Raw genomic sequence first — 24,995 nt, 5'->3', positions numbered from 1 at the left:
TGTGTATGCCCTGAGCACAAACAATTGAGTCTTCCCCTTCTGTGTAATTTACTTATTTGTGTTGGAAGCTGTACTGAGGCTAAGCAGTATCCGTTAAGCCAATTAGTCTTATCAGGGAAGGGCACTAAGGTTAGAACGTTGGATCACAATGGCTTTCTGTTCTGTTGTTGTCTCTACATGTGTAATTTTTTTTGTGGTGACATATGTTAGATTTGTGTAAAAGTTTGTTATGATACTGTGGCGTATATGGTGGAAGATGTATATTTCCCTATGAAAATGTATATTTCATGAAAAGCAAGTGTATACAACATGTATATGTATTGCAGCATGTATATGATCAGTTTGGTGGTGTAACTACTAGTTGCTTGTCCTGGACAAAATCTTAAATTGTCTATGTATAGAAAAATGTATATATGTGTATATATGTTGCTGATCACTGTCCCATTTGTCAGAAACTTACAGAAGAGTACAAGGTGAAAATACATAGATGATTGTGAACATGTAGTTTTATGTTACCATGGTTTGGCAAGGATTTGAAGCAAATGATGATGCTGTTAACTCAGGGTCATTTGTTTCTAAAAAAAGGTAAGTAACTATATTGTTCATTCTAGAATATTTAGTCTGACATTTTAGGAACCTGTCTTAAATCACTGAGCACACCTGTTAATTGAATATATTTTTCTCCGGTGCTCTTATATGGTTAGCAATGCTTGAGTTTGTGATTTTTATAAATGCTTCAAGCTTCATTACACAATTTCAATTGCAATGAAGTCTGGTTTTCTTTGTCCTCTTATGCATAAGTTAAATTTGCGTAGATATTTATCATAATGAAAGACGTGAGTGTTCAGTTGTATCAATTTGTTGTCTCTGACAATTACGGGTGACTATAAACCATATTTTGCTTATAAGTGGTTTAAGGTGCTAGTAAACTGTATCAGGTATGGATGGCATTGTAGAACTGTTTCATGGTAGTAAATATTTGATTTTTCTCAAGATACCTTTTATGTCCTGATACCACGTTATTTAAAGACATTATCAGTCTCGGTAGGACCTTATACTAAGCCTGCCAAGCAGCTGCCAAGTGCAGATAGCCAACATTTACATTCAGTGTTGTGTGTTGGTAGCTGTGACATGATTCCAATTAAAAGCTTGGTCTGCACACTGCAGATGTCTTCTGAATATTAATGTGTACTACAAACAGAGCAGATGGAATCTCTCTAAAATACAATGCAGTGAATGTAAAATTAAGGTTGGCTTTCTGGTGGAAACTGAGAGGCAGTCAAAATTATTTTTTTCTTTGTTTTTCATTGCTAAACCACAAGAGTACCTGTGTATTGTCATATTTTTTTCTACATATAATAGGAAATAAACTCTTCATTATGCATCTAATTAAAAGTACAGCATTGTGCCTTATTGAAATTGTCTTAAATGACAAGCGTACCTAGAAAAATATTAGGAATGCATGCAACATTTGCTGTGTCTTAAAATATGCCTCTACCTAAAGGACAGCTATGAGGCAATAGATGATAATTGAAGTACAGGATTCTGTGAGTTATCTGAGGACTTTTTCATTGAGAAAGGCTGTATAAAAGTACATATAAGTGTGTGTGTGTTTAATTGGGATGTGAAGATGTTACGTGAGGAGTATTAGGAAAAAAGTTTGCCCTGGACAGGAAGGGTAGTATAAAACTGGGAAATGAAGTGTGACAAGAATATCAGTGGTGCACTGTAATGTAGCATGTTGCAAACGCAGAGTTAGCTGTCAGAAGACAGCAGCGGTCCAGCTTTTGAGAGTGTGTGGATTAATTACTTAAGTATTTACCATGCTTCTATGGCAGTCCCTGAGATACGGGGTAAAGCCTTGGCAGTAGGAATGTATTAGAAGCCTTGGAAATTACAGGGTAAGTGTAGTATTGAGACAGAAATTAGAAGGATTTCTGTGTGAGTGGGAACTGTAACATGTCTTTGCTGCTGCAGTTGTCTTCTCTCAGGCAGAATGCAGGTGTCTTGAGAAGGGAACGAATGGTTGGGTACCAGGGGAAGAGGTGATAGAAAGGCAATGGCAGGGGTGTGAAATACATAAATCCAGTCCATAGTTTAACTGGCTAGTGTTATTAACGTAGCTGACATGCTTGTCTCCCACCCTTTTCATACTTAATTTTACAATAGCTTATAGCTGAGGCTGTGTAAACACTAAAGCCAGTGCCAGTGATAGCATTTTCCACTTCATCCATATTACTTTAAGGAAGATTTTCCCCCAGATCTCCATTTGGATAATGTTTGGCTATTGTAGTTATATTGCCTGTCTAGTATTTCTCTCAGTTACTGGCCTATCTGTAAAGCAGAGGTTCCTGGTTTCTGCAGGGGTACTTAGCTAAGCAATATACGCATACATTCAGAGAAGTTGGCTGTGTGCTGTTCCCAAGGATAATACTCATGGGGTAAGAGTGTTTTTAAGATCTAGACCACTGATTTTAGTGAGACTGAGAGCAGAATTGTTGATGAGGTTTAGAAGAGGACAGCAGGGTCCGGGTACTGTCAGAGTGAGGCAGAGCTGCGTCTGGACCTCACTCGAGCTGCTTTTGCTGGTGTTGTCCCAGACCACAGGTATGGGTGCCATTTCCCTTAGGGAGGAGTGTGGGGAGGAGCCTTCAGTGGCTTGTTGCTCTCATTAAAGTTTTCATAATGTTTAATGCACAGTTGTTCAGGAGGAGTTGTTTAATTAGGCTTCTGGAAATGGAAAACAAGTAATCTTGGCTGATTTTAGTGGCAGGTCAGAAGTAGTGACTGAGACAATGTTCTTTGGGGCATGAGTTATGTATGACATACATGACTTATGTATCTTAAACTTAACAGTGGTGCTTTACTGTGATAGAATGCAAATTTAGTAATAGTGAAATGTATAAAAATGTCTCAGGTTTATGTTGGGTTTTTGTTTGTGGGGTTTTTTTTAGCTTTATTTACATTGCATCCACCTGTTTACAGTTCATTAATCTATGGAATGAGATTTATGCAAGAGATGCAGGTGGAAATAATAAAAATGAAGTAGCTTACTGGACATAGTTAAAGGACATTTTTCTTGTGACATTTAGAAATTATCTTCAGGACTTCCAAGTATGTTTGGTGAAACTCAGCTTTCCAAATAAACCAAGAGAGGTTTAAGTATTTTTAATTTGTGACATAGAGCAATGACTTTGCACCTTTTAACCAATCAAAGGATAAAAATCTGACCAAAAATCTTTAGGGTATGATGTTTTAAGGGAAATGAAGATGTGAAGTTATCTGTGTCCCAGAAATCAAAGCCATAGTAAAAACAGATGAAGTATGAAAGCATTGCTTTAAGAGAACTGTGCTTGTCTGAGTCAAATGTTGCTTTGAACAGCACTTTGGAAGTTTCTACCAATAATATTTCAGACAAAGTTTGTCTTCATTATGTTTCAAAGACTTTAAGCTCCCTGAAGTATTAATCCTCCTGCCTAATATATCTATGATTCCGTGAAATAGGGGTGAAGCTTGAAAACAGGACTGGTAAGATAGAAGGGAAGAGGCAGGAGACATGGAAGAGGCTGTCTTTCCTTTGCCACTGCACTTAGACATGAGGGTGGGTTGCTCATGTTTCTTACTGGCCTGGTGATTCCCTAGATAAAGTGCAACTGTGTTTTCCTGTATGAAGCATTTATTTTAAGGTAACTTGCCTGAGTAATTTCTCCTTGATGTGATGTTTCTTTTACTCTGTAGGCTTATACTCATCTTTGACCCTTTCAGGCTCTTTCCTTGTCAGAGAATCCCTGTGAAACTCGCTTCCAAATATGTTAAGGATCTTTACTTTTTACTATCTACTTAATGTTGGGTTTGTAAGTTAATTTCATTCTAGCTGTTAAAACTTTTGTGATGTTACTAATATGGCTCCTTTGCTATCCTATCTCTGAAATGCCTTCCCCTTTAAACTCGCTCCTAAAGCCCAAGCAAATTTCCCTTTTTCACTTACTGTGTCTTTCTTGCTTTCCTGTACCCCTGCAGTGTCTGGCCTCCTCTGACAATGCTTGGAAGATTTGTTACTTGCTTCTTAACTTTCCTAATTCTTTGCAGTATCCTTCCTTTCCTGTGCAGTGTATAATTTTGTCTTTCTAATCCTTGAAAAAATGCCCAAGTCTTTCATTTCAGTCCCTGACAATCTGCATTGTAGTATCAGCGTATGGCTATATCTTAAGTCATAAGATGTATCCTTTCAGCTGAGATTGTACCTTAGCACTGGAAATTTGTCTAACTTTGTGTCTGTAAAGCATGTGCATGCCTTATTGCTATCTCTTCATAACGCAGAGTACTCTCAAAAAATCAACACCAAAAAAAAAGTGCTGCTTTTAGCTAGTTTTCTGAGACTTGTCAGCAAGAAATAGGAGAGGGCTGTGTGGGGCATGCCATTGCAATGTCAGATAATGCAGAGTGCTGCTTGGTAGGTGTTCAGCCGTCTGTACTTAGGCTTCAGTCAAGCTGTATTAACTCCTGAATTCTGAGAGCAGGGTTCACTGCACAATGGGGTCATAGTCCTTTTTCGTGTTGAATTAATATCTGCTGAGAAACATAATCAAAATAGTACCATGCATAACTGCTCAAATTCAGCCATGAAATGAGAATATTGAAATAGTGATACATTTTTCTAAAATGTCTTAAAAAAATATATTCTTAACATCTTAGTCAAGAAGTGCTATTATAACCAGATTTCTTTGGGAGTCAAGTACAGATTTATCTTGAATTTATCAGCTGTTTAAAGTCTGTCCATTCCAGCGTGCATATTAGTTTTTCTTCTGTCTTAAAAAGCAAAAAAGAGCCAACCCAAAATAGCACAACAGCTTTAATAACTTAGTAAACCATCTTTTTTTAACTGGCATAGATGACTGCCTTGTTGACTCAACTTTTTCCTTCCGAAGTAGTTATTACGTTCTGTCAGAGGGGTTCTAAAAAATTCTGAAAGCAAGGAGCTGGGACTCTTTTAAGATGAAGCTTCCATACAGTGTTTTTTCTATTGGTGTCCATAATTTTTAAATCCAAATTAAAAAAGTCAATTAAATTAGAGACAAGGATGTGTTACTACTTTAAAAATTATTTTATTAGCTTTTGTTACTGATGAGAGCTACTTTTCAGTACTGGGAATGAAAAGATATGTGCCTTTCTTACCTCTCCTGCAGCAGAGAGGAAAAGTGTTTAATATTAATATAATTTTTGTTGTTGTTTTCCAGCTTAATAGATGTAAAAGTCGCTTACAGAAAAGTGTGCGTACCATACACAAACAATCCTGGACCATGGTTTCCATTTTTTGCCTTTTGTTTTTAAAAAAAGTTCCATGTTCCCTCTGTTCGTCCTCTGAAAAACTCGCTTCCTCCCTAGTGTTCCCTGACCTTTTGTCTTTCTCCAAATATCTGGCATGCTTCAGTTGACACCATCAGAATCTCTCCTGCCTGTCTCTCATGAGGTTCTGAGTTTCCATCCTCTTCTGGGGGTGTGGGGGAACAGAAGGAAAAAAAACCCATAAATAAATATGTGTACCTGTAAAACTCCTGCCCATTTCTGTCTGTTTTGTTTTCTGAAAGAGATGTGATGTATTATGGACTGTTAGGTTCCAGATCTGCCTCTGAAAAAATTGTAGTAATTTGTAGCCCCACTCATGCTCCCTACCTTATCAAGCAGAGATGTAGAAAGGGTAAGGAATATGCCATTGTCCAGCAGGGGCATCCTGGAGGAAATTATGGATACATAGCTATTGTATTACTGACAGTCGCAGAGAACCCCATTATGTAATTATTTGCTGAAAAACAAATTCAGATGTTTGTTTATTCAAGTACTGCATATCTGATGATGAAAGTCTTGTTTCTTCTGTAGCATTACTTAATTGCTAGAAATTCTATAAAGTTGATACTTTTATCTTTACATTTTCTCACAATTGTGATGGCTTATATTCATGCAAGTCCATTAACATCTTGGTGTGCAGAGAAACAGTTTGACAGCTGTAGTCTAGCACTTCCTTATCGTAACTTGATGTAACATTCCATAGAGACAGTCACGCCTCAGACTGATACTCCGCTCTGCTTCTGGTATTTCAGCTTTAATGGTTTATAGTGTCAACTCATGTGTTGTTTGGATAATCATAATTGACTTGTTAAATAAGAACAGTTTACATTCTGTTTGTCTTTTTGTCACTGTTCACATAGGATGATTTTTGTGCCGTGATTCAATGGGAAAGTATTCTGGAAATCACTGATTTCTGCTAATTTTATTTTAATAAAGGTGGTATTTTATGGCTATGCTCTTTGAATTTATGCAACCTACTATAAACTTTGCTCCACCTTTCATTAGGAAACCTTCAAAAATTGTTGATTAGCATTACGCGGAAGATCTGTGTTAAATTTTTGTGCGCACAATAATTTAACTTAGTCTGCTGCTATAATTGTATCCAGTGTCAGAAACAACCAGCATGTGGGGTTTTTTATTACCCCAGTTTTAGTTGGGAAGTGTTCATGGGTCTTAGTAAAAAGTGAAGTGCTTGTGGAGGAAGAAAAATGGTTTTCAAGGTATCCAGTACAGAGTAGTAACATTTAGTACTCTAACGTCATGCCTGGAATGCCAGTGCTTCATTTGTCCCTGAGTCTTTTTCCTGTGACCCTGAACTGATCTTATGAGTTTTATTTATCCTTTCTGTAAGAATTTAATGTTCTTGGTACATGTAAGAAAAGCATAGCAATAGCTGGGAGAATGATTGTTGCAATTTTTCTGTTCATTTCAAGCTTTAGCATCTTCTGTAACTGTACAATGCTTATGAGTAGTATAAAGAGATAACTTACACCATTATGCTGGTAGTATAACTTTAAAAATCTTGCTGGTGTTTTTTACCAGTCACTTTTCAGTACACTCACAAAAGGAGGAGTCCTGTGCACTGTAGGAAAAACATTCTTTTAGATCTGATTTGTAAAGTTGGAGAATGATTTTACTGTACCTTGTTTAGCTTAAATACTTTGTTTGCTTGGTTTTGAAAGCAGCAGGGGGAAAAGGTAATATGTGTCCTTTTTATATACTTTTTCACCTATGGGGCTGAGTCTTAACACCATAGTCAGAACTCCCTTGTAAGTTAAGCATGGTGAGCTAAGATCCAGCATCAGATGCTTCAAAGAAAATCTCAATGCCAAAGCAAACTGAAGAATATAGGAGAAATTACTGTTTTGTCACTTTTGGAAGGTATTTAAATAATAGTAATGATAATAAAAATCTGTATTTGAAGTTAGTGGTTCCCAGCATTATACCATACTGGTCTTTGTTTCTGAAATTTATATCCCTAATTTTTCAAGTGAGAAAACTAAATGGAATGGTGCCACTAACAAGTGGTAGTATAACTGCATGACAGTAGTGCTGTTTGATACAAGGTGCACTTGTGAATTTTACTAACAGAATGTACAATGTTGATTTATTTATGTAAATTATTAAAATCTTACTAAATAAATTGAATGACACAATTACTTTGAGGAAGAAGGGTTATGCAGTCTTTTATTAGCAAATATGTATGTAACTAATAACTGCAGAATTAGCTGATTGAAGGTAGTATAAAATGATTTTGAAATTGGGAAGTTGAGCAGCTTTATAGCATTGTTTCTTCTTTGAGTGTTTATGATATATGTGGCATTCATATATATATATGTGTGTGTGTATGTATACATGAATGAATGCCCACTAATTCTTTGGGGATTTTTTTCTTTTTTTTTTTTTCTTTTCTTTTTCCCTGGTGCAAGAGAAGGAGAACAATGAGTGAGGTTGAGTGATACTGACATGAAGTTGATAACTACTTTATTAAATAAGTATTTGATTTAACCTAGAGAATTGACTGGTTCTAGCAACTGCAGTTGTAAATAAAAAAGCATCCTTACAACCAGAAACCTGTAATCTTTTTCAATCTGAAGCTATTAAGTGTTCCTGTGTAGTGCTTCATTCAGTCTGTGCCTCAGGACAGTATGGAAGACAGCAACATGTTCAGCAGACATTTCTGATTTTTCTTGAACAGTGGAATAGGATTGCTGTCCTGAGTCAGTTCTGGCAAAACTGTGGAATGCACAACTTGATCTGCCTTTCCACTGCCGGTGTCACTTGCATTTGGCTGCCAGGGAGGAAACTGGGCTGTTTTGGTCTCTGCTGGTACAATGGTTTAATTTACAGCAGTGTTGTGTTTACCCAATTACTGGGTCTTGGCTCCCGTGAGCCAAGTAAAAGCAGGGACTGTGCCAAAGGTCCCTTTGACATTTTGAACTTGAATATTATTGCACCTGAGGTTTTGACATAATGGAGAGTTTGCAGTGCAATCATCTCGCAGCAAAATCTTTTAATCTTGTTATAGTTTCTGCAATTGATGTATAACTGGCCTCAGGCATTTATGCGGGAGGGGAATTCTAAATGTAGGTACAAAAAAATAAGGTTGTTTCCCGTTCCAAAGCAACAATTTATTGTTGAAGATATCAGGCCTACTGAGTAGTACCAGCTTGGTGTGCTGGAATCAGTGTGTTCTTGTTAACACTATAGGCAGAGGTGTGCTCTAATGGCAATGCTGGTGTAAGAGGTTCGTATTAGTTGCTTTTAATTAGATGCCCTTTAGTGTTCAGTCCAGGAAGTGGGCTGGGTTAACTGTAAATGTATTATTCCCTTCTGCCCTATTTAATTTTTTGGAATCTGTCCACAAACTAATCTAGGTGTGTGTGGGATGTTAAGGAGTTGCTCTCTTGGCAGTCCTTGATGCCAGGCTTTTCGCCATATACTTCTAATGACAAAACACAAGGATGTCACAGGAGTGGTGATATTGTCTGTGCAATACTGAAAATAGTCAGAAACAAAGAGCGCCTTTAATTGGTAAGGCAGAACAAAAGAAAATTCTTGTTTTCTCTAGTAGAACATGTCATATTTTATCTCTCTAGCATAAAAATAATCATCTTCTGACAATATACAAAAATGAACCTGAAATTTTATACGTGCTAAAACTGTCACTGATGTAAGAAAAGCAAACTATCATTTTAATCTTAAAAGCTTTGTGGAGGCAGAATAATAGTGCTCTCTTAACTGTCCTTAAAAGGTTATTTTTTTTCTCATTGACGCTGATTTGATGACACTGAACCTTGCTATGGAATAAAATAATCAAGATTCTAGAAGAAGCCATAGTCTTTGAAAAGTGGATTTTTTTCCCGTGGTTCCCAAAGCACGTCATAGTTTTCTGTAATGTATTAGTTCTGTTCAAAGATGTTCTTAAATGAGTGAGAAATGGATGTAGTAGTTAAAAGGTGGAACAGAAAGTCTGTATGAGCAAGACAGCGTCCAAAATAATGTCTTTGCTTACTAAGTGTTGATTAAAAGTGTCTAAATCCATATATGAGACTAATGGAACAGTTAATTGAAATTGTTATGATTTAGATGAGGTGCTTTTACTGCAAACTTATCGAATTGTTTTGAATTTAGTATTTCTCTTGTTATAGATCACTTTGTAGTGGGAACTGAACTGATTTGGTTTGGTTCTCTTGTTCTTTAGTATCGTAGAACTGGTAGTTATTTGGCTGTGTCTCCAGATGAGTTTTCCTGTTTCTTAAGGTCCAAATTTGCTTGCCAACTTTGAATAATTACTCAGTTAAACTAGCTCAGTAAACCAGAGATAGAATGAATGTTGCAGGGCAAGTTAATGTCTAGAGCAGTGTTCTGTTGCCGCTGGGGGCCACAGGCAGGCCCACATGGAAAAATTAAGAACAGGGCAAAATATATGAATGTCTTAAGTTTTTGGGAAGTTGCATGAGTTTTTTTAATAAACCTGAATGGATCTCTGTTCCAAATGCCTGTCTCTCCTTAAGGTGATACAAACTTCTTGCATCCGTGGTGTCCTTTGACAAGTGAAGTGTATGTTGCCCTTGCCTGCAGGAAGGGTTGCTGCTGTAAAAAATTACTTAAAGGTTTGAAAACAAAGTTTCTTGAATTCTCAGATTTATCATTCAATTTTTAAATTTCTTCAAGCTTGATTTATGAAGCAATGTATCAATTTACTTTTATAAGATTATGCCATGTTATAGAAGTTTGTCTCAATCTAAGTTGTAAAATTCAAAATAATCTTGCTTTTAATCCTTACCTTCTTGTTAAGATAAGCATTGTCTCCTTGTTGATAGATCTGGCTGAAAATTCTGTGGAGTTAATGATTATTTCCCCCCCAACCTCTTCTTTCTTCTGATTTCCTTTATCATTACAAAAGAATATAAAATAATTTTGATCTTGTTTTTTCTGGTATTATTTTCAGCTATGTGTTTTAATATAGACACAGGGTGATTGTAAATGCTCAAAAGAAGCTCAGTTCTCATGTATTTGCTAAGAAGGCATCATTCTTGGTATTCTGGTGGTGTTGAGATACTCAAGAGTTTCTAACTTCTAAGAAACGATGGAATCATTAAGATTTTGGTAGCATGTATTTAATAAATCTGGCTCTGTGGTGCAAGTGTTTTGGTGTGGTGTAAAGACTCATCTAATTCTTAAACATGTAAAGAATGGAATGGAAAGGTTGCTCGTATCAGGAAAAATACAGTTATCGGAGGGGAAGAGGAATGGGAAAGCATGAAGTATTTGGAATAAAATTTTTTAGTGATGGAGCATGGTGTTTTGGTTTTGTTCTGGGTGAAGTTTTATAAGTTGATTGTTTTTTATCTTGAGACTGAAGCAACTCACAAAGTCAGTAACTTGGTTACAGTGAAAGGGGGAAAGAATACTGTTTACTGAAGTTGACAATGTTGAAATGTGTGAGCGTAGTGAAAGTCACGAATTTAATTCTAAATTAGAGATAAAGATTAAATACCTTGTATACTGAACAGCGTGAACAAAGAAGCAATGAAACAATAGATCCTCTGTCTCAGAAATTTTCTATTTAAATGTGTGTCCTCATGGAAGAGAGCTTTGGTCAAGGATAGATGACTGGAGCACTGCCTGAGCAGTTACATGGCTTGTGTTTTGTAACAGTATAGAATACAGGGTCTAAAGTCGCATCAGTTTTTGACCCATGTTAAATAGGCTAACTTAGTGCTTAAATGTTTTGTAATAATTCTAAGTAAAGTGGGCTTGGAATTAATGATAGGTTAAGGTTGGGTAACCTCTGTAGAGGTATATATTTTTCAGAATGGAGTAAAAAAAAAAAACCAACCAAAAACCAAACCAAAACCTGCTTACCCTCCATCACAGCATATAATGGCCTTCTAGAATATCAAGTTTTAACTTTGAATAAACACTTATTGGCTGGCAGGTAAGTGGATGAAAGGTTTATATTGAAGCTTTTTTAAAGGAGATTTGTATGGGATTTGTGTAGTAAAAATATATCATGATTATTCAAGACTTTGAATTTGTAATAATAAATAACATTTGTAACTTTGATTTGTTTATTTTGCAGCTCCGGTTGTTAACCGATACAACAGAAGAGTATCAGGTAAGATTTTCTTTCAATAATTTAATGTTTCTGAAAAAGATTTTGAAATGTGTATTTGACTAAAGGAATTACATTAAAAATGACCTTTCTCTTCATCACTGTAGAAACCAATGGGAAACATAGAGTAGTTTAGAAAATTCTGTGGGTGACCACAGACTACTGAAGTAACTTCAGCAGTAGTCGTGATTCTATCCAGAAAAACTTCCTAGAACTTCTGTGCAACATAGTTATGGCAAAGGCTTGCTTTGCAGTGAATTGAAAAAGTGGCAGCTTCTTTCTGTGGAACGAATCTTCCATCTTGCTAGGAATTTAATCTCACGTTAGACTACAGAAATATGGGGGGAGGGGGGTCCCCTCTTGTCTTGTTTTAGCCCCTTGCTTGTGCAACTGATATTTAAAGTTGTGTCTATTCACTTGTTCTGGAGAACAAGTTTTTTGTTTCTTTTCTATCTTAATCAATATGAAATGCTTTAATGAGTAGCTGTTATTCCAAACAAATTCTTTTTAAAGTTGTTTTTGAATGCTGTCGTGTGAACAAAATTTCATGTGAGAATGAGAAGATACTACAGTATTTTTCTCATTCGAGGTGCAGATTGCTTTACATGTCGCTTTCTTGCTTCACTTAACTAACATTAGCTGTTCTAGAAAGTCGTTACGGTTCTGATTTGAAAAATGCCAATGTTCAGTATTTTCTTTCTAGCTTTCAGTTCAAGTCTACAGTTTTTAGCTTGTGTATATAATCTGACATGTTCTTTGGTATGATGACTATGGTGGGGCATTGTTGATAATTATATATATGGCATATAAATGAGATAAATACATGTTTGACTTTATATACAAAATGTCCTTTTACCCATACAGTTGCTTGGGTATGATCAAGGGTATGACTGTATTTATGCCACTACATATACGTAATTGTGAGTATAAGGGTAACTTCATAACTCTTAAATTGACAGTGCTGGTAGTTTTGGTGTATTACAGGAGGAATTAAGGCAAGACAAAACGGTATCTTGAATGGAGTTTGATACTCTGATAGTAAATATTGGAAGTCATACATGGTAGAGTATCTTAATCTGGAGAGTCCCAAGACATTTTCATTTCCCTAATTAAACTAATCCATCCTGGAACCTGCTGATGAAGTAAAATCTTACAAATGAGAAGTGAATCCTTCTCAGATTTAAATTTAAATGAAGGCTAATTTATTCCTGAAGTTAAAAAGTTGAGCCTTAATCAGAGGATATTGTAATCTTTTTGAATCCTCATTACTGAAATGTAATATTGGTGCTCTCACAGTGCTGAGCTACTCTTAGTTAAAAAGCAGATTCCTTCAGTGAAGGGTCTAAAGGTTAATGTGAACAACTAAACAGCAAATGTAAAACTGAATTGTTAATTTATGCAATTAGACTAAGGAGGACTGTTTTGATGCTTAGTAACTCTGATGCTCCAAGAAGAGCTAGAATAATTCAGAGTACATGTTAGAATTCTTCTCACGGAGGCAAACATTAATAGAATACCTGCATTTTACTACTGTGTTAAATACTTTTCAGAATAATAATAAAAAAATAATCTCCACTTTCTGTACACTGTACAGGTGATGATCAGAGTGGGCTTTGTTAAAATGCAAAAGAGATGCAGACAGCATCCATGCATGTACAAGGAGACCCCATTTTACTCCTCTTGTCAGGAAAAGTACAGAAACCTGTTTTGGGGTGGGTGGGGAGTGGTTTGTTGGTTTGTTGGGTTTTGGGGATTTTTTTGCACTCCATACCTGCTGTGTCTGTCAAGAAATTACCCAAATAGGAACAAGTCTGGCAGGGTTCTCCTAAGTCATTAAACTCGGCCCCCTACTGTCATAGGCAACCACATTTTATAATCCTGTGCATAAAGTGAATGACAGATTTGTTGGTTTTGGTGCTCTGAATTTGATGTGATTTCCTTGTTAGACATGTTAGGCTTTAAGAATCTTTTCATTCTGTAATTTTTATAAGACTTCTTTTTCTGTATAAACCAACAAATAAAGAATCAACATTGCATTATGGATTACTCAGCATAGTATCTAAATGTATCTATTTCTAACTAATTAAGTAAAGCAGAACAAACCATGGAGAAGAAAAGCTTACACAATTATTATTTTTTTTAATTGCATTTAGTGTTTTGTTTTCTGACCTTCTATTCGGAAGAACTTTCTGCTAGTCCGTGTGGAGCCTTGTCAGTCCTACCAGCTATTGTTGTGTTTCCAGTGCAGCGTATGCTTATAAGAGGAGTAAAGAGCAGAGCTAAAATGTTTGCTGGTATCAAGATTTACATGCACAAAATTGTAGATTTACAGTATTCTAGAAGAACAAAATACGAGAAGATTTTAAAAACTGACATTGGACATGCTGAAGAAAGACTTAAAATTTGAGCGAGAGCTTTTCTTCTAAGCATTTGGCTGTCTAGGGAATTATTGTGTTGCTTTCATTGTTCAGTAGGTCAAGAATGGAAGTTAGGAAAAATATAATTCTAATTAAAGGAAAAGATGATAAAGTAATTGTCTGCATTATACATACAGTTTAGGACAGGCTAATAATTGTTCTGGTAGACAATTCAACTAGATATATGTTCTTGGTGACTAACAGTTGTTCATGACCCTCTTACCAGAGCAGTTACAGAATATCTTTTAAATTGCTTTATTAATGTTCTCAGTATTAAATTTGGAGCGTTTACTCCTGGTCAGTTATGATTAGCTGCCTAAAGATAACAGGCTGGTGATGATTCCCTTGGTGCAGTAATGCAAATTCCAAGGATGCATAAACCCATAGAAAAAACCCTGTTGTAATGATTAGTGGATTTTCATTTAGGTGTTTAGTTATGAAACATCTAAACCTGTGACTTTTAACTGTACTGGCAAACATTACTTTAATGATTCTAAATATTTAGCTGTCTTTAAGACTTAGTCAAAATATAAGTTTTCTGACAAAGGGAAGGAAGTGCTAAGGAAGTTTATTTTTGCACTTTTTGAAAACTCTGAGCAAATTAGTTTACTTCTAGCTTCTGCAGTACCTCAGTAAAACACCTCAAGAAATTTGAATTTAAGGAAACAGCTTGACAAATGGTAATCTATTAGAAAGGTCAAGCTGACCCTGTACATTATGTTGTTTAGATTTTTTTGGCAAAAATAAGAATGAATTTTATTTCTGCATTTCTCAAATCATTGACCAAAAGTGATGATACTGCTTTCATATCCCATAAGTGATAGTAGCACATTCTCACATGTTACTTCTCTCTCACCCTGCAGTACTGAGAATGTGGGGATTCAATCTGCTCACTTTTGCTACCCATTTCTGCAACATTTGCTACTTGCTCATCTCCTAGGTTGATGTGTTCCCTGAGGCGCAGGGATAATGTTCGCTTGCTTGCTTGCCATTAAGCTCTTCCCAACAGTTTGACAGCTATGAAGGCTCTGCAGGAATCCCATTTGCTTTTTGACCAGAGAAGCATGGCTTTGTGTGCTGGTCACAGATTCAGCCAGCAAAGCAGGAGTCCGTGGGTGGGAGAGTGAGAAACTCCATTGACTGTGCAGCAGGGTCATCCTGGAGAAGGGGGACTTGTCTAATCATGTTCATGGAATTATTTATAGACGTGCAGAGTGGCGGAGTAGTGTTCTCATTAACAGAAAGAGCCTTTTCCAGGAAATGCTAGGAGGGAGAAAGAGAAATGAGAGCTTGATGTTCCCCTAGAAATTTATCTAATGAGTAGATTGTGTGTAGCATGTCTGGCGATGTAAAATGTTGAGGTTCCACGGCATGTGCACAAACCCCAAGCATTGTGTCAGTAAGTTCTAATTTGTATATAAGCTGGTGGCTAACTTGATTAAAATAATGCTCTGTTTGCAAAATCATAAGCTATCCTTATGTAGAAACTAAAAAGAAAAAAAAAAATCAAACCCAACCCACTAAGTTTAAAATCTCCTTAGCTATAGGATGCCACAGACTGTGATGCCATGGGCAATTTCAGTGCTAATTACCCAGTGAAACAGTCTCCTTGCTGCTGCTTTAAGTGAATTGGCAATGTCTGAGCCTTCTGCTAGATAACTCATGTTACATGGCTTGCTGACTGCCTTGGTCTGCCCAGGCTTGGTTTGGATGGCCTGAAAACCATACAGATTCCTTCCTCCCAAGAGCTGGACTGTGCTGAAATTCATACTTGCTTGATTACATTTCTTGATCTTCCTCCAGGCACAGGGGCTCCTGACAAGCTTTTTGTTAGTCACTTCCTTTTCTGTAGTGAAAGAGACTGCAGAGAATGCCAGAATCTCAGCCCTTGGTTAGTGACTAAAGGGTGCAGGCAGGTGGGAGAAATCACAAGGAATAATATCAAAGCTATTTCAAAACTAGAGGGAAGTCAGCATTGATATTTGTCCCACTCTAACAACTGATACATAACACTGAAGAGAATTCTGCTCCTGGCAATATATGAATGAAAGTTAATTGTGGTTTTGGAACGAAGTGTGTGACGCCTACTACAGTCTCACTTGAGCATAGTTTCTCCTGTTTTAGTTTTAGCATGTTTCAGAAAAGTAAAGTTTTTTGCTAGATTTCTGTATTGCCATTTCTAGACACCTTTGATTCATTCCACAGAACACCCACTCTCCAGCAGACTTGCTGACTTCTTCATGGGATAGAAAAAAAATCTGGCAAAATGTGACACCCATACCATACATGTGTGACAGAATGTTTTCATCCGTTTTTCTCCTATTATTTCTGTTTATCTGAGTGAGCTGGTGTAATTTTCTCTCTCGCATATGCCTGTACTCCCTCTTTAATCTTCTTTTGGCCTCTGTGGGATTGGAATGAGATTAGTTTTCACATTCAACTATATAAGCAGAATAATTGAATTATTTAATCTAGGGAAGCAATATATGGTAGTTATTTCCCTAATATTTTTATACCAGCAAAGAAACATGATTCAGGATTTGTGACTAGTTTCACTTTAGTATAAAAAGTAATCAAATGAACAAGAGTTGCTTCAGTTAGTCCCTTTGGTCGGGCAGCTTTCAGCAGGGACTTGGTGAGAACGATCAAATCTGCTGTCCCTGGAATCGGGTGTGAAGTCCTCTCCTAAGATACGATTGCTGAATAAATGGTTTTTTGTTTTTTGTATATCTGTAGAGGATAATTTTGTTTGAATGTTACTGAATCCTGTTTTCCCATCTATAGTGAACATTAATATTGGGTTTGGAATTGGTATTGTTGATGTTTCTCATTTCTCTAGCAATCTGATATGACAGTGTGGTTTGGTGGGGGTTTTTTTCTTTCATCTTCATGTAACACTTTAACATGCTATCTTTAGAGGGTGTAGGTATAGAATTTTGTATTTGAATGTGTAAATCGGTGTTCCTTGACAGTTTCTGGCTTTTTCTTTCCTCATAAGATAAACTTCCTTAAGAGGCCTGTATGACCATTGGTTCTTCAAACTCACTGGTTCTACTTTTTGACAGTGGGGGACTCTTTGCCTTGAACTCTTCATTCTTCTGGCTCCTACCAAAGATGAGCAGTCATATCATAAAGTAGATGTGTGGTTAAAATCCAATATCTCTCTGGGCTTTCTAGTGAGATGCAGCATTTTCTTCACAACATGGCAAGTTGAGATGTCAGGATATGATATTACACATGGTAAAATCGTTTTAGTAGCTGTTAGCTTTTCAAAATTACAGTTATAAAAAAATAATTTTCTAAGAAAGCTTTTATGTTGTTGCCACGCAGCATGTTAGTATTTACAAAAATACCATTTTGTGATCATGTTAAATTACAATATCTGAATAGTAGCAAAAAAGCAAGAAGCAAGACTGACTTTGGGAGCTTGTTTTGAGTATTTTCTCTTGCAGAATACTATCTACTACTTCAGTGATAAAATCTCATCAGTTCAAATCATCAAGGGGGGGAAGACTGAGTGACATTCTCCATGCCGTTCTTTTTGCTTTCTACCTACCAGACTATCTGATTATCAGAGGATGGCTTGAAAATCATGATCTGGTTTCTTCTCTTGCAGCTACTTAATGAGTTTCTGTATTGATTATTCACCATCTTACAAAACTTGATGGCATAATAACTTCTGCTGAAAGGTTTTCAGGCAGATGATAAATTGTAAGAGACTTTTGAGTTAAAAAATTCACATTTTTACGAATGGCAGCTTCTATAATTTTTTTGCTAGCCCTAAGGGTTGCAAAACTGTTATCATAACTAGAGTGAAAATAATTCATTTTGAAAAATGTTGATATGAGCAAAAGCCAAGTGTGTGGGATGACAAATGAAAGTGGTGATAAATTGTGTGGGTGTCCTCCTGTAGGAAAGTGCCTGAATCATTATTCGTTAAAAAAATAAAGCTTGTTTTCTCTGTTTGCAATATTGGGACTTATTTATAAATTCTTGGCATGTAATTGGCATTCAGTGAATAACGAAAAGCTTATTTTTGGAAATTAACAGTTGAGACTTCACAATTACTTGGATTTCACACTATGGTGAATACTTCTGCTTGTAATTTTGCTAGATGTTTTTATGATATAAAGAAATAAAACACTCAAACATCTTTGTCTAAAAGTTAAGTCACTGCAATACCTGGTCAGATGAAATCTGATCCAGTCTACTCAGTGCAAGTGTAAGTGTAAGTAAGAAGTGCTACAGTAGAGTAGAATTCATCCAGTTTTCCTCTTTTTTTTTTTTTTAATATTATTTATTCTTTCTAAACAATTGTTCATACTTACAGTGATACATAATGATTAGTAATTGTTCATCTGGAGTCAAATATTTTAACTTAAATTAGTCCTTATTAATTGGGAGAATAAGGTACAGCTATGCATATTTATTATGCAATTAATGCAGTAAGGACCGATTTTTCAGAAGTATTCAGGTGGCAGAAGGTGCAGGTGATTACTTTTCATTAATTCTTTTACATTAAATCTCTTTTAAAAGCCTATGTAAATGCTAGGCCATATCTTTAGATAAATAAACACTTTTGACAATATCAGCCTTCAGATGATTTTTAAAATAAAATGTCATTCTGTCAGTTTTTGATGGGTTGGAATTTAATTTTCTTTTTTTAAGGTGAGATGGAAAAGAGGAGAATTGCCTTTTTTTCCCCTTTTGTTGTGAACCCCAGCTGTTTTTTGACATGTGAATTAAAGCCCAAATGAAAATATTACTGCATGGTTTGCTGTGCACAAGAAACTGAAAGCAAATACACTAGAGGAAATCTCAATGCATGTCATGATACAGGCTAAAGAGGCAGTTTTTTACTTAGTGCAAAAAATGGTGCTGTGATATGTGTGTGTGTATATATATCTATATCTGTGGAGTGACCTCGGGAGCTAAATGTGCTTTTCATTTTTCTTGTGACTACATAAGGCAGCACTTTCTCCCTTCTTTAATATAAAATTTTAGAAAAAGTCTTAGATGTTATGCTCTTATACTGGTTAATAAACTCATGGCAAGTTTAGGTTGCTGTAACTTCAGATTAAATATGAAATTGATTGGATAGTTAATGTAGAACAGAAAAGTTTAAACATACTTGATTTAAATATGACAGGATATCCCATGTATTTTCAGAAACTTTACTGTCATTTTTAACACCAGAACACCTTCATGAGACACTGTGTACTCCAAATAATGCAAAGCTTTAATCAGCATGCTTAAAAACTAGCTACAGGGAATATAATGGCTTTAAAGCAAACTCAGCTGGGAGTTGCTGTGAGCACTTTTATAGTGCTCTCATTTAGAGAGACTTAAATCAGGGCTTGAGTTTGGGACATGGCTTGTGCGTGGGTACTAGGCTGCCTGGAGCACTTAACTGATTTGGATTAGCGTGTCTGAATGTGTGTTTTTCCCATGTCTCCAAAATTTGGGATAGGAACAAGTCTGATCTTTGTAAACCCACTAACCTTCTGTGAGAAACACAGAACGAAGTGGTTAGAAATAAAGCACACGAGTTCTAACTGACGACGTTCTGGCTGATATTAGTGTATTTCTTCCAAATGTGTATTTCCTCTAAATGAAATCCATTTGTTCAATGAGCCACTGAAGTTAAGAGTTGACTCATCCTGAAGATGAGTTCCATCAAGTCAAATAGTTACACCTTCCCCCTTAATAGCAATCACCAGGGCATCTGAGTTGCTCAGTAGCTGCACAGACATGGGGGTAGTTAGCTGCTGGGTTTTCCTTCAAGGAATTTGACAGTCTGTTTCCGTTTCCCTGGCTTTGCCTGCATGTCAGGGCAGCATGCGGTCCTTTCAAAGCACAGGGACCTGGGGGCTGGCTCATCATTGCTCTGCACACAATCCTTTTGTGTCAAAGCCATGCTAGTTCTGTATTGTTCCTTGTCACTACAGGTAAATAGGTATTACTTGTTCCATTGGGGGGTGGGTAATGTGATTTTTAATCTTCTTGGACATTCTGTAGAAATCTTTAAAAATCATATCTGAGTTGTTGGACCATTAATTTCAGAAATGCCTTCTAAGACTTTGACATCCTTCAATTCTCTGTCACGACAGATGTCAGAAAGATGTGTGTAACATAATTGCTAAATACCTGCTCTGCTTTAACACAGAACTGCTTCAGTGCATTTTTCCCAAGATGCTGGTGGTTCTTTTAAAATATTACGTGCCTTACTGCAGGATTAGCATTCACATATTAAAATTGCAAGTGTAAAAACCAAAAATGCATTGGTCTGGAATCTGAAAGATAATTTCTTATTTCTAGACTGGAAAAACACTTTTTCTGTTTTATTCCTCAGCTGGCTTCTCTCTATCTACTGTTTGCAACTAAAAGCCTGTAAGATTTTTTTTAAAGGTATATATTTGAGGCGTTTCATGAAACTTGTGGTGTTTTGATGTAAACTGAATGTAAAATGAACATTCTTCATCCTGTTTTAAACCAAGATAAAGTTTCACTGCGTTTATCAGGCACATAAACATTATTGGTGCTTAATTTCTGGTTTTATCTGCCTTGCTTACGTACCCATTTAAAATGTGGCAAGATTTGTGTGATGGGCTAAAACAGAAGATCATTAAAGCAGAAGGCTTGCTTCTGCAATTGTGAATCTGGGTGCTCTGAAATAGTAGTAGCATCATGTTTTCCAGGAGACCTTTTTTATGGATGACTATCTCATCGGTAAGGCTCTCTTAGAAGCCTTGAACAAGGTCAGCAGCATGTTTATTCATTTCAGTCTTCTGGTTTCTTAACTTGCAAGAATAAAGCTTGCTTCATTTGAGTTTCTCAGGCTGCACCACAGGGAAGAATAATATCTAAATCTAAAATACCCTGTTGCCATTTTAAGACTTTTGTTTAAGTGTCGTAAAGGGAGTTGGAAACAGAAGTAGCAAACTGTAAATTACTGTTTCAGGTTGAAAGGGCAGTATTTTGGGTTTGGTTGTTACCTTGTCAGGGCTGCGAACTCCTTTGATCTGCCACATGGAAAGCTTTCTTATTTTTAATTAGTGCTCCAGCATGATGGAAATCTTGTTGTTGTTTTTATTTTTCATGCAGACTCACCTTTTACTGCAAGGTCCAGAGCACACTAGTGTCTGATGGGATCCTGGGCTCTACTGTTATGAATAGAGACATGGAAGCTACAAGTGCAGGAGCCCTAGTTGTGACTGACTTGTCTGTTGGCTTCTCCAGCTGTACAAGAGAGATACTATTTGCAGAGTGCTATATTTTATCTACAGAGTGCTTTCATGATAAGTCCGCTGTGAATTATAGCATTGCAAATTATCAAAAATTTCAGTCTAAGAATTACCTAGTATTATTGGAATGTATGCACAAATGTGTATTTTTGCCGGTGTTTTATTCTGTGAAACAAAGTAGCCTCATGACTATATTATTCTCTAGCACCTGGCTTCTGTGAGGTGGGAAGATAAGACCCTTTAACCACTTGTGAGCTCATAAAATGGAAGGATAATCTAAAGCACTTTGCATAACTCATACATAAAAGGATTAAGTAAAAGTTGTGCTTCTATATAATGAAACAGGTGACTACATAAATCAAATACAATTATAAACAGCTGTGGGTTTAATTAAAAAGGGAAGAAAGGCAAATTTCATGTTCATCTGGTTGTATCAAAGCAGTAGGAGAGAAGCTGAAGAGAGTTCTGTCCTCAGCCCTGCATTGGTGCAAGGTTTTTTTTTTTAATTGCTCCTGCATAGGAGGAGGATTTAAATGAAGATATACAGGCCGAGGGTTGTCTTCTGAATTTTCCTTGCAGTTCAGTAGGATGCCTTCTCCCCCCTAACTTGCCTCTTTCTTTGACAGGAAATGTTTTTCCATAATAGATCCCAGCAGCGGGTTCTCAGGCATGCTGAGTTGAGGAGCCTTTGGTCTGCTACTTGCCTATTGCTACATGCCCCTGCGATGGGTGGGATGGCCTGCCAGTTCCCTTGGGGTGGTTTTCAGACTCTGTGCTGTATGTTGCAGGAGTTAAAACAAAACAGAAACCCAAATCCTGAACAAAGCCTACCTAGAAATAATAACGAAGTAGGAATGCATTGTATTGTAAGTTAAAAATGCTTTAAGTTTGTCTTTACTGCTTCAACTAGATTTTATTGTTTGCACATAATGCTTTCATTATATGTACGAGAAGATATAAATCTAAAAGAGACTGTGATTATTTACTTTCCATTTATTATTCTAGGGTTTTCATCATGAAAGTTCTAGTTTGCCCATAGGGAAATGTAATTTTAAATACTTGGCAAATCTTCCTGTAGTAGAAAAAAATATTTAATTTTAATGGCTGTTCTGCTGTAGTGCATTTCTGAATTGTTTTAGTCTTATGTCTGATGATAAAGCCTTTTAAATAAACTTAAAACCGCATTTTTATTAATCTATATTAATTTAGTAAAATACTTGAAAAAATGCATTAAGAATATATAAAACAAATGTACATATTGAAATGGTTGTCAATCCGTTTTTAAATTGTCATAATTTTACATTGCCTGTACTTGGACATCTTGGGAGAAAAGATATCTCTGTGTGTAGAGCTGGATTTCCTGCAAAGAAAAAAACCCCACACTATCATAAAAGGTGGCATTTATAATTGATTATGCAGTCTGTTCTGAACTCGTGACTGAAATGTAGTATGAAGTAGGAGTGTGTGACACTGGCATTACGGTTTTATCACATGCCATTGTCACTGGAACTGCTGCATTTCTGTCTTGATGGAAAGAAAACAAGCTGGAGAAGCCCGATTTAGGCAACGCTGCTGGAATGTATGTAATCATACTGAGGGAATGGTTGTCAAAGGTTTCTAAAGGCGAGGATAGCAAGCGCTGTAATGCATTGTCCAGGTCTCTTAAATGCCCCAACCTCTGGGCAAAAACATCTATCCAGAATTGTGCCTTGGGGTAGCTGTGGAGTAGGGTGGATCCTTTCCAGCTCTGCCTGTGACCTCAGTTTTACTACTTTAATAAATTAGCGGACCTTGAGAAATAGCGATAACACCCGTGTCAGAGATGGGCATTTTCAAGTTGAATGAGGGGTATAAGCAAAGCTTTGGGTAAGCCAGGTGAATGTTTTCACCTGTTCCTGTGTATGTCAATAGAAAGGGGAGGCAACGCTGGCTTTTCGCAGAGCTGGGTGAAGCAGTACAGGGTTTTAGGCCTTTACAGGCTTATCAGTGTGTCGTAGGTTTCTTTCCCCGACAAAATTACCTGTGCAGCTTTCCAGCCTGAGCAAGCTTTGGGAGTGTGTGTGGAGCTGCGCCTGAACCTGTAATCTTTGCTGGACTGAGCTGGTTTGGCACAGCCATGCTGGGTGACTTTGTGTCTTCGTAGTTAATCTGTAACACAGAACAACTCTGCCTGTGAAGAACAGTTGATTTTATTTTAGTTTCCTTTTAACTTCAAATTAAATTTGAAGCCGTTTCCAGAACTGAAAATCCATTCTTTTCCTTTGCCACCTAAATTAATTATTTTTAAATACTTCTCAACTGAAAAATCTTACACATGATTTAACACACATGACCATGCAGGTGGTTGTGTGTTTGAATATGCTACGTTGGTATTTGGCAAAGATTTGAGGGGGGTATTTTTTGCTCAAGTCCCAGTCATTGTAAGTCCTGTCTCTGTTATGCCTTCTTGAGAATTAAGAATGAAGTCAAGAGGTGGTACTGCTGTGGGTACTTGTGCATCTGGGTATTTTCATGTGTCACATAAAGTAAAAGAGAAGGACCAGAGAAAGACCTGAGATCTGAGTTTTGGGCTGGTGCAATGACATTATTTTTAACTAAAAACTTACAGTTGATTTCAGTCAGTTCTCATTAGTACATTGAAGGCTGAAACAGCTGATTTTTCCTGCAGATGGTCTAAATGTTTTTCAGGTTTCAGTGTTGCTTTTCATTCTGTCATAAATGTGAAAATTGTTCAGGTAGTGCAAATGGGTGCAGGTTCTGTTTCTCACTTGCTGAATCGAGGTATGAATCTGTCTGCTTTGATGTGAGATCTTTAACTTGGGAAACAAAGTGCAATTTCTAAATCAAAAAGTTCTGAGCTATCCAACAACAGGAGAGGAAACTTGAAGTTGTTTTCCAAGTGCAGAAAATCACGTTAAGCTGTGCCAGCAAAGACCTATGTATAAGCTCTGTTTAAGCTTCCCAAGTTCATCTCAACTGTGTCGTTTTGGAAGTGCCTGCTCTAGCAAGCACTGTCAGAGAGAATGACGAGCCACTGGAAGTGGTTGCCTTTCCAGCTGGCATAGTGCTCCCAGAAGTGGCTATGCATCTGCCCCTTGAGCGACAGACTTACAAAATGTTTGAAGCTTTGGCAAATTCAAATGCAAAGATAGTCGCCTTAAATGTAGTACAAGATTACTGATCTGAATAAATAACGGGAAAAAATGTTCTGCATGCACTGCTCTGGGTGGACTTTTGTTAATGGGTCTCATAGGATCAATTGGAGGTGATGCATCCTCTCATAAGTAAAGACTGGTGAATAGGATTTCACTCCAGAGTACAGAAGGTGCTATCCAAAATTGCAGAGTGTGACAGAGCTTGTCTTTGCTACTTCTTCCAATAACAGAAATATTAACAATGCATCACCTTACATAAAACACGGAATTTTCATTTCTTCCTCTTGAAGGTCTTCAGGTCCCAGCCTCTTGGCTACTATTTTGCAAAAAAAAAAAACCAAACCCAAAAGTAAGTGATCTCACAAAGGCTTTATTTGCTTTTGGGAGCTAAATGCAGATTTGCATAGAGTGCAAGGACTTTGATCTTGACAAAACACACATTTTGCGGAACAATATTATCTTGGGAGCAATTAAAACTTGCATAAACAAAGGTAGTGTTTGTACAGGCAAACTTTTCTTGCTGCTTCTCATTCTCTCCTCACCCCTTGCGTCCTACTCACCCATCCACTGCTTATGTCATTGCTGCAGCTAGAAGCATCTTTGCTTTCAGACACTGTCACCTGCATAACAAAGCAGTGATGGAGTTGTGTCATTTCTGAGCTTTCAGAAGTGTTAACAGATGTGCCTGTTTTTGAAAGCCAAAGGAGGTGTG

General features: G+C 36.8%; 1 protein-coding gene across 1 annotated transcript in view; it reads left to right on the top strand.

Annotated features, from left to right (window-relative positions):
• Positions 1–24,995, top strand: part of PRKAR2A (protein kinase cAMP-dependent type II regulatory subunit alpha) — a 68,935-nt gene that overhangs the window by 13,803 nt on the left and 30,137 nt on the right. Inside the window, exon 2 of the mRNA XM_056335193.1 lies at positions 11,435–11,470. Coding sequence (XP_056191168.1) covers positions 11,435–11,470 — 36 coding nt within the window. The remainder of the gene's footprint in view (positions 1–11,434; positions 11,471–24,995) is intronic.

The sequence above is a fragment of the Falco biarmicus genome, chromosome 4, assembly GCF_023638135.1.
Source record: "Falco biarmicus isolate bFalBia1 chromosome 4, bFalBia1.pri, whole genome shotgun sequence".
In the NCBI taxonomy this organism is placed as follows: Eukaryota; Metazoa; Chordata; class Aves; order Falconiformes; family Falconidae; genus Falco; species Falco biarmicus.
The sequence above is the reverse complement of the archived record's forward strand: the minus strand, read 5'-3'. Positions and strand labels throughout refer to the sequence as shown.